This window comes from Triplophysa rosa, linkage group LG10, assembly GCF_024868665.1.
Source record: "Triplophysa rosa linkage group LG10, Trosa_1v2, whole genome shotgun sequence".
NCBI lineage: Eukaryota > Metazoa > Chordata > Actinopteri > Cypriniformes > Nemacheilidae > Triplophysa > Triplophysa rosa.
Window position 1 is genome coordinate 20038978 of NC_079899.1, and position 9812 is coordinate 20048789.

Consider the following 9812-nt stretch of genomic DNA (forward strand, 5'->3'; position numbering starts at 1 on the left):
AAAGAAACGAAGGGTCTATAATTTGTATGGTAGGTTTATTTTAACTGATAGAGACAGAATATTTAAAAAAATCAGGGGGAAAATGTTATATAAAGGTTATAAATTGATTTGCATTTCAGTCAGTGAAATAAGTATTTGATCCCCTACCAACTAGCAAGAATTCTGGCTCCACAGATTGGTTATGTGCCTATATGGACCACAGATTAGTCCTGTCACTTTAAGAAAGTACTCCTAAATCAGCTTGTTATGTATATAAAAGATGCCTGCCAACAGAATCTGTATTTTCCAGTTCAACCTCTCCAACACCATGGTCCAGACCAAATAGGTTTCAAAGGATGTCAGGGACAAGATTGGAGACCTGCACAAACCTTGAATAGGCTACAGACAGAAGCTTGGTGAGAAGGAGACAACTGTTGGTGTGATTATTTGGAAATAGAAGATATACAAAATAACTATCAAATGCCCTTGGTCTGGAGCTCCCTGCCAGATTTCCCCAATGGAGTAAAGATGATCATGAGAAAGGTTAAAGATCAGCCCAGAACTGAAGCTTGTTAATGATTTCAAGACAGTTGGGACCACAGTTAGCAAGCAAACCATTGGTAACACATTGGTAACACGCTATGCCACAATAGATTGAAGTCCTGAAGCACCCGCAAGGTCCTCCTGCCCAAGAAGGCCCGCCTGGCTCGTCTGAAGTTTGACAATAAACATCAAAATGATTCAGAAAAGGCTTTGGCGAAAGTGCTGTGAGACCAAAATTGACTCCTTTTTTTGGAGGGAGAGAAATGCTGACTATGACCCCAAGGACACCATCCCTACAGAGAAGCACAGTGTTGGAAACATTCTGCTTTAGGGCTTTTTATCTCTGCTATACGGGTACAGGATGACTTCACCGCATTGAGGGGCTGAGGGACAGGCCTATGTACCCTAAAATCTTGGACGAGAACCTCCTCCCCTTAACTAGATCACTGAAGATGGGTCGTGGATGTGCCTTTAACATGACAAAGACCCAAAACATATTGCCAAGACAACCAAAGAGTGGCTTAAGGAGAAGCACATTAAATGTCTTAGCCAGTCTCTAGACCCAAGTCCTATAGAACCTCTGTGAAGGAGGCTAAAACTCCAATTTTCTGAGCAACAGCCAAGAAACCTTGAAGATTGACAGAGGAGTGGACTAAAATGTATCCTGAGTCCTGACACATGTGCACCTGGTGACCAACTATCAGAAATGTCTTACCTCTGTGCTTGCCAACAAGGGTTTCTCCACCAAGTAAAAGTTACACTGTAAAACTTTGCTGTAGTTTTTGCAGCAGGTTTGCCAGTAACTTAGATTTAATTACTATACTTAATATACTTTCCAATTAGTGATGTTTTCAATTACTTTAATCCAAACTAAAATGCTTTGACTTTTGAGATTCAAAATGAGCAAGAAGAGACTGGCATTAGCACAGCAACACTGCAAAAAATGACATTCTTCCTAAGTATTTTTCTCTTGTTTTCTGTAAAAATATTTAAAACTTCTTAAATTACGATACATTTACATAACAAGAAAAGTGACCCAAGATATTTAGTCTTGTTTTATGAAAGAAAAATATATAAACCCTGTTTTCTCAGGGATCAAAAACTTATTTCACTGACTGAAATGCGAATCAATTTATAACCTTTATATAACATTTTTCCCCTGATTTTTTTATATTCTGTCTCTATCAGTTAAAATAAATCCACCATAAAACTTATAGACCCTTCATTTCTTTGTAAGCAGGCAAACTTAAAAAATCAGCAGGGGATTAAATAATTATTTCCCTCACTGTATATGTGTTTTATGATAGAGTGTTTAATGTCTACATTAGTTCTGATGTGAGAGGAGACCTGGCCATGAGTGTCTTAACTATGTGACAAGCCCCTGCACGTCTTTAACCTGACTTTGAGCTTTATAGTTGGTATTCTGAGTCTCAGTTGTTAAAATTAATAACGGGACTTGCTCCAGCACCCCAGACAGGGAATGTCTCCTACTTCTCTATCTCTTCTGCCCTTTATACTGTGACCCTAAAAGTCAAATTTTTTAGCTTACACATCAAAAATCATTCATAGACGTAGAAAAGAGCAACAGAGATAGGTGACCTGAACTAACCATCTTTTGTTCTGTATCATTCCGTTGACAGGTTAAAACCCTTCTTAAAGCTGCTGTGGACAGAACCACAATTTTATGGGATCACTGTGACCAGAAAGAAAAGAGATGAAGATCATGATATTACTATTTCAAAAACTGGTGGTTTGTGATAATAATATTGAATATTTCACTTTTGGCAAATTGGTACGTTTGTGTTGTTAGCTTTTTTTGTAATTTATTGAATAGCAAACAAAATCATTTTAAGGACCAGCAAGATACAAGCTGGGTGGGAATTTTGCTATTTGGCTAAAAATATAAGCTTTGGCGTCAGTTAAAAAATAAATTTAAGTTTTTCTAGTGAGAGATTATTTTAGGTTAGGCTTTAAATATACAATTTATGTCATCATTTTTGTGACTAATTAAAATTATTTATTATTTTAGCATTGAAAAGGAGAACCGGGTGCACATGTAAACTCAACAAGTAAAAATGTATTTTTCGAATTGAGGAAAAATACAATTTTAAAGGGTCTTTAACACTAGGCTGGTGTCTGGAATTTTTCTGTGGCATGCAAGTATTCTTTAAGCAAATGTACATATCTGTGATATTCGTTAAATCATTCTATTAATATTATTATGATTTTCAGTTTTACCAGATTTTCCCGGTTTAAAAAAAGAGAACGAGTTACGCTGCCTGTTCTCTGAGTTCGCACAATTTTACCCATAAATGTCTTTGTTATCAAACGATGTTTTAATTACAAGTGGATTAAATTGAATCTCAATAAGGAAACAGGTAACCAATCAGTAAAACCCCCTAAAACTCTCTCTCTCTCTCTCTGGACGCTATAAGAACCTTCCCCATCCCCTGTGATCTATGCACGACCTACGAACTATCACAAAAAAAATCTTCATACGTCACTGAAGGTGGTTCATAATATGTGCCAATACCTATAAAGCCCGAGCGAGAGAGATGCATTGAAGACACACAGCACAACCCAGAGAGACAGACTCTGGAAGATTCAAGAGCTCACTGCATGTCATCGGTATGGTTTTACACTTGTGCTTAGGTGAGTACACAAACATTGACTCCCTCTGTGTCCTGTTATTAGACGCTGTGATCTTAGATTAGCCTATTAATAGCAAGTTCTAAAACTTTTGATCGCTAAAAGTGACTATTTTATGTTATGCCTTTGGGTTTTAATTACAAAGTTCTTAGTGCAGAAAGGTTTTCGTTCTTAAGCACAGATTTAAGCAAAAACTTATGTGCTTGTCGTTCAGCTTTATTTCAAGTTCAATTCGTGTCAGGTTTAGTCATAGCGTGGGTGAGAGGAAGGGCTGTCCCGGGGATTGCACCCGGTGGATAAACTCGGATGAAAGACATGCCAGCGCATGCAACTTGTAAAACTGTTTGGAGTAGTTGTCAGTTTCTTGTCATTCTCCGAACGTCAGAGAGATTTAAAGCAGCGTAGCTCTTCTGTCTTCTCTGTGAATTGTCTTTATAAAGCTCACGTCAAATCCGTGCGCTGGTCATTCCTAGATATCCAAGGAGCGCGTAAAGGGTCCCTTTATTGTATTGCGCAACTTTTGGAGGCGCTCCATCAAGAAACCATCACGGAAAAAAACAGGAACGTGGATTTCCCCCTTCGTTTTGGCATTGATCTTCGTTAAAGATGTTCGGGCACGATTTTTGCCTTGTGTCTACGGTGCTGACGGTTCTGGGTGCCGTCCTACCCACGCTGCTGTTGCTGGTGGTGTCGCGGCTGCTGTGGGAGTTCAGGTGGAGCATCCATCGGGATCGGGCATGTAAACTTCCACTGCCGCAGGGCTCCATGGGATGGCCGCTGGTCGGAGAATCTTTCCACTGGCTTTTCCAGGTAAAGTTGAAAACCTAAATAAAAATGTAATAAGCGTTTAAACCTTATCCTAGTTTATTGCATTTGCTCTGCCAATTAAGTAACCACAAAAATGCGCTTATCCACATTTTTAAAAGCTGTTAATTATAAAGTCACACTTTGCAGTACAGTAATCATCATGCCACTATGTATTCATACTATGTAAGCCTACTAAATTATGAGTAGGCTATTAATTAGTTCGTAGCGCTGCTTGTAGCTATAAGACACTGTTTTGTTATTATAGTAGCTTAGGCAAAATAACTTAAATAGGATCATCATTAAAGTTTTTACAATTAATCGATTAAACTGTAATTTAGGTTGTTTTCCCCAAACAAACGAGCATAAGGGGTATGAAGTTTGAACCACTTCTGCTGGCTTCATAAAGGCCTACAAGTGGCTATACAAGAATTATTCCCATGGCATGCGTGAACTTGATGAGGGTGTAATTCTTTTCCTAGATTCAGTACACAGTGCCAGAATGAACTTTTGATCATTTTATTCCAGAATATGCCAAAAATAACTAAATGCCATCGAAGAGTTTTAAGGTGATTTCTATTGAAATGAATAGAAAGTATAACTTAAAAAAATCGTATTTTTCGTATTTATTTTTATCAACTTTAAATTATTTTATTGCTAAAAAAATTGTAATCCATGTCCTTAACATAAGTATCACGAAAGTATAAAACAACGGGGAATTTAATACTACTTAAACATTCTCTTTTACGTTTGACAGGGGTCCAGTTTTCATATCTCCAGACGTGAGAAACATGGAAATGTCTTTAAAACTCATCTTTTGGGAAAACCTGTTATCCGGGTGACCGGGGCAGAAAACATTCGTAAGATTCTGTTGGGTGAGCACACGCTCGTGTGCACGCAGTGGCCTCAGAGCACGCGCATCATCCTCGGGCCACACACTCTGGTAAACTCGGTTGGAGACTTACACAAGAGAAAAAGAAAAGTAAGTCTAATGTTTTAAAATGCATGCAACAAATTTTTTTAGGTGTGACCTGATGTGAAATAGGCATAACATTCTGTTAAATGCATGACTAAACATGCAAGTATGACTGGTTTATTAGTTTATATGTAAATGTTTGTTTTACAAATGTCCCTTTCACTTTACTGAATATTCAAATTTCGTTTACCAAGTTGTCATATTTAGTTAATAAATTAATGCATTTTAATAAAAAATAAAATAATACCCCAAAAGATATTGCTATAAATTATATATATATATATATATACAAGACACTGGATAAAAATGTTACACTGTATTAATGTTTTATTTTTCATAAACTTTTGCTTTTATAATTTTTTTACTGTTACTTTTTTGTTTGTTTTCTGTTTCTCGCCCAATAATATTGCCACTTCAGCATGTACCGTTATGCATTAAATAAATAACAGTTCATTTGCTTTTTAGATCCTTGCAAAAGTGTTTAGCCGCGGAGCGCTCGAGACGTATCTGACGCGGCTTCAAGATGTTGTAAAGTCTGAAATTGCTAAGTGGTGCGCTGAAACCGACTCTGTGGATGTTTATGCCGCTTCCAAGTTGCTCACCTTCCGCATCGCAGTGCGGGTCCTGCTCGGCCTGCGCCTGGATGAGCAGCGCATTCTCTCTCTCTCGAAAACCTTCGAACAACTCATGAACAACCTCTTCTCTCTGCCTATTGACAACCCCGTAAGCGGCCTGCGCAAGGTGGGAATCTGTCTGTCTGTCTGTCTACCTACCTACCTACCTACCTAACCAAATTTGCGGCTTGTTGTAGGGAATCAGGGCCCGTGAGATCCTACATTCTGCTATGGAGAAGATCATAGAGGAGAAACTGCAAAAGCAGCAAGCCAGCGATTACTGTGATGCTTTCGACTATATCCTAAGTAGTGCACGAGAGAACGACTACGATTTCACAATGCAAGAACTTAAGGTAAAACCCAAAGCTTTTTGCATTTTTTTTAATCAAATGGTTGCAACTATCTGTCCCAGTTATAAAAGTTAAAATTGGCCTAGTCATCTTGTTGCACGTTTACAATAATGGCTGTTATTACACAATAATAACAAATAAAGTTTGTAGCATATTGTCTTTTCGATATAACAGCGCGTTTCTTGAATTTATACACGTGAATTAATTCCAGGAAACAGCGGTGGAGTTAATCTTCGCTGCGCACTCCACCACAGCCAGCGCATCAACATCCCTCATCCTGCAGCTGTTGCGCCATCCTGAAGTGAGCGAGCGCGCCAGAGTCGAGCTGGAGAGCGAGGGCTTGGTCGGTGAATCCCACAGCCACTGCCGCTCTCGTTGCTATGGGAATGCCATCAATGAGGAAAGCGATGCTGCTGAGAGGAAATCAACGATGAATAAAACAACGTGCTGTGAAACTGCCGAAAAGGAAGAGGGGCGTCGCTCTCGAGTTCACGTACCTTATCTAAGTTTGGAGAAACTGAGTAAGCTTTCTTACCTGGACTGTGTGGTCAAAGAGGTCATCCGGTTTCTTCCCCCGGTGTCTGGAGGATACAGGACGGTGCTCCAAACATTTGAATTGAATGTAAGTTCCTTATTCTTTCAGGAAACATAAGGGTCCTGCCAAAGCCGTTGAATATGAGAGTTACGACACTCGATCTCGCTGCCGTGTGGTCACGTGGTTCATGGAGCCCTCAATAGTTCCAAACGGTGCTTTCAACCTATTTAAATGGATTTTAGCGGGAGAAATAACAGCAACTGTATTTGCATTCATTTTGCTAAATATTAGCACATCGTGTACACTGATTACTACGATGACTACATTTATAGCCGCATTTTATCTTGGGAGTAATATGAATATAAGATCAGTCTTTGTTTTTTATACATTTAATTTCAACTGCCAACTCGTTAAAATGTAAAAACATGCAGTTATATGCGTTTGGGATACACTGAAATGAATGGGCTTCAGTGCAATGTTTGGAACTATCGGACGCTCCATGACGCGAGTTCCGCATTCTATTCTTCCTATGGAGGTCAATGTGAGTGTCCTAACTCTCATATTCAACGGCTCTGGGTCCTACATGTAGTTTACGTTTATGTACATATAGCTACTGTTTCAGAGTAAACATTGTAGATTGTATGCATAAAATTACAAAAACATTCATTAAAGCAAACGAAATAAAATTGATTGGTTAGTCCCTGATAACAACCTGAAACCGACAACGGACCTACATCCGGGTACTGCCTGTTATCTTAACTGATAGGCTGGCTAGGCTACTATCACTCCGCATTCGGCACTCACTAAATCCTTGGTGTTTCGAGACAGACGTGATCACCCAAACGTGTTTTTTCGTCAATTTTAACAATCATAGGTAGTTTAGATGGTTACAGTAAGGTTAGGGTTAGGGTGTGGGTTAGGGTAAAGGTTTCGTAAGACTTGAAACACCAAAGATTTAGTCAAAACCAACAAGCCACGCCCACGGATCTGACTCGAAACACCAAGGATTAAGTGAGTGCCGCATTCATGCCAACACGAATTTGTTACAAACTAGCCGATGAAACATATTAACTGTAATGTTATGTTAATAACTGTTTTTTTTTCATCTGCAGGGTTATCAGATCCCGAAAGGGTGGAGCGTCATGTACAGTATCCGTGACACGCACGAGACCGCCGAAGCCTATCAGAACCCGGAGCTGTTTGACCCGGATCGCTTCGGTGCGGATCGGGATGAGATCAAAAACGAGCGTTTCAGTTACGTGCCTTTCGGGGGCGGAGTGAGGAGCTGCATCGGGCGGGAACTCGCTTTGATTGTGTTGAAAACTCTGGCAGTGGAGTTGCTCGTCACGGCGGAGTGGAGTCTGGCGACAAAGACATATCCCAGAATGCAGACCGTGCCGGTCGTGCACCCGGTCAATGGACTGCACGTGTTTTTTAACAACAGAAATCACAGCGTCGAGAGAAATAGGAGGGAATCCACTCATATATAAGCAAAATCTATAATTAGACTCTGTACTGTTTCATGCTCGATAAAGAAAAACACGTGCTAATCCAATAGAATGGAGTGGAGTAAAATGACGGACATTGACATAACAGTCATTAGATAACAGGCCCTACTGGGAATCATGAACTCCTGTCTTGAGGCATTTGCCATGTTTAGTGAAAGTTTGGAGAGGGGTAAATATGCATGAAAGTTACTTTAGAATGGTTGCAAAATGTATACAAACACGAGCCATGTTGACGAGGGCATCACATCATATAGATTTTGATAGGATGTTTTTTTTTAATACATTTTATTCTGTTATCTCAGACTTATGATATATAAACCTGTTTTGTGAAATGAAGTAGAAACATGAATAAGCTCTATCTATTTATAAATATTGTTATTTTTTTCTCATAATAGCTACTAAATATGAAACAAATATGCCACTTTTCTTTAGTTTATATGCCACTACTATTGCAGTTGTAGTTTTAGCTAGCTGTTCATACTGTCTTTGGCTTTTGTACTCTAGTACTTACAGAAGATATTGATTTAATAAATAGGCTACTAATGGATAGTTTGTGTTTATGATGAATGTAAACTGTGAAAAATGACCCTTGCGCTGTGAAATGGGGGATTGGTTTAAATACAGGGAAGGAGAAAACAAGCAGCACTTTTTCTCCAAAATAGGAGCATGTGTGTGTTCTTGTCTTGTCAATACTTGTGTGTAATTTGAAGTTTCTGTTCTCATGCTTGTCTTGAGGAGTAGATGCTAAGTATTTGTGTTCATTTAATATCTTCTACTATATCTATTTTAAAATGTGCATTTGTAGTTCTGTTAATGTTTAAGATATCTGTTAAATAAAGATATTTGATGTGTTTAAGTGCTTGAGAATTTTAGTTTTCTTTGGCTCAGACATCGTCATGTCCTGTCATTTTCAGGTAAGCAACAATTGTGCTGGATGTTGTAACTGGTTTTAGTCAAAGGTTTAGTTAAATGAAAATGCAAATGTTCATAAAAATAGACTTGCTTTCACACATTGGGATTTTTTAAAGCAGAACTGAACATAAAAGATTGGACTACATCTACACAATGAGTCAACCAGATTTTCAATATAAACCACTCAAAAGATTTTCAGGTCACTATATAGCATAAGAGGTACCAGCTTACATTTATGTACGGACATAAAACTGACAAAAGAGTTTGTCAGACATTGACTGATGCACATACAGCCAAAGGGCACACAGACGTTCTTTCAAAAAACCCTTTTGAACTCAATGACATATCCATTACTGAGATAACATGCATTTTTCTCAGTGTATTTTCAGAATTTTAGTTTATTCGGTAGGATCACATTTGGTTCTTAAGCTCTTACGATTGTTTCCAAATCTCAAAATTTATTGTATTTGCATTAGCCTACAGTCACTAAACAAATTATGAAATAGAAAATAGAAATACACAGACAACTGAAAGCGTGCTACATTGCCGTGATCTTGATCTTTGACGTTCATATCTTGGTCACTGCACACTATATCAGCTAGAAAGGTAACAAACTTAAAATATTAACTTAAACTAACTCACAAAAAAAGCTAAATTCAGGCCTGCTCACAAATGTTAAAGGGATAGTTTACCCAAAATTGGAAATTCTGTCATCATTCAATCACCCTCAAATTGTTTCAAACATGTATACATTTCTTTGTCATCCAAATATTTAGCAGAACAAAGACATTCATACAGATTTGAAACAATCTGAGGGTGATTCAATTATGACAAAATTTCCACTTTTGGGTGAACTAACCATTATCGTTATCCATTTAACCGTTATTTTTCAAACAATTCACTTTTCTTTTCCTACAGTCAATTAAATTCCAGTGAAATTTG

The 9812-nt window shown here is 38.3% G+C and overlaps 1 protein-coding gene across 3 annotated transcripts; it reads left to right on the forward strand.

Moving 5' to 3' along the window:
• The first annotated feature begins 2641 nt into the window (after positions 1-2641).
• LOC130560814 (cytochrome P450 26B1) lies at positions 2642-8808 on the forward strand. Of its 3 annotated transcripts, none has more exons than XM_057344848.1 (7): positions 2642-3174; positions 3645-3981; positions 4733-4957; positions 5417-5674; positions 5763-5918; positions 6127-6537; positions 7563-8808. In XM_057344848.1, exons 2-7 carry the CDS (start codon positions 3778-3780, stop codon positions 7938-7940), a joined length of 1632 nt encoding a protein of 543 aa, XP_057200831.1. In that variant the 5' UTR covers positions 2642-3174; positions 3645-3777; the 3' UTR covers positions 7941-8808. The 3 variants fall into 3 exon arrangements, with proteins under 3 accessions (XP_057200831.1, XP_057200828.1, XP_057200829.1); XM_057344845.1 differs by having other exon boundaries at positions 2643-3174; positions 5417-5692; XM_057344846.1 differs by lacking the exon at positions 2642-3174 and having other exon boundaries at positions 3209-3981; positions 5417-5692.
• Positions 8809-9812: the final 1004 nt, after the last annotated feature.

What these genes read in the sequence shown, in the direction of transcription:
- LOC130560814 (XM_057344845.1), top strand. Translation starts at nt 3,778, where the DNA reads ATGTTCGGGCACGATTTTTGCCTTGTGTCTACGGTGCTGACGGTTCTG. An exon ending in CTTTCCACTGGCTTTTCCAG is followed by an intron (nt 3,982 to 4,732) that starts GTAAAGTTGAAA and finishes TACGTTTGACAG; the next exon opens with GGGTCCAGTTTTCATATCTC. An exon ending in TACACAAGAGAAAAAGAAAA is followed by an intron (nt 4,958 to 5,416) that starts GTAAGTCTAATG and finishes TTTGCTTTTTAG; the next exon opens with ATCCTTGCAAAAGTGTTTAG.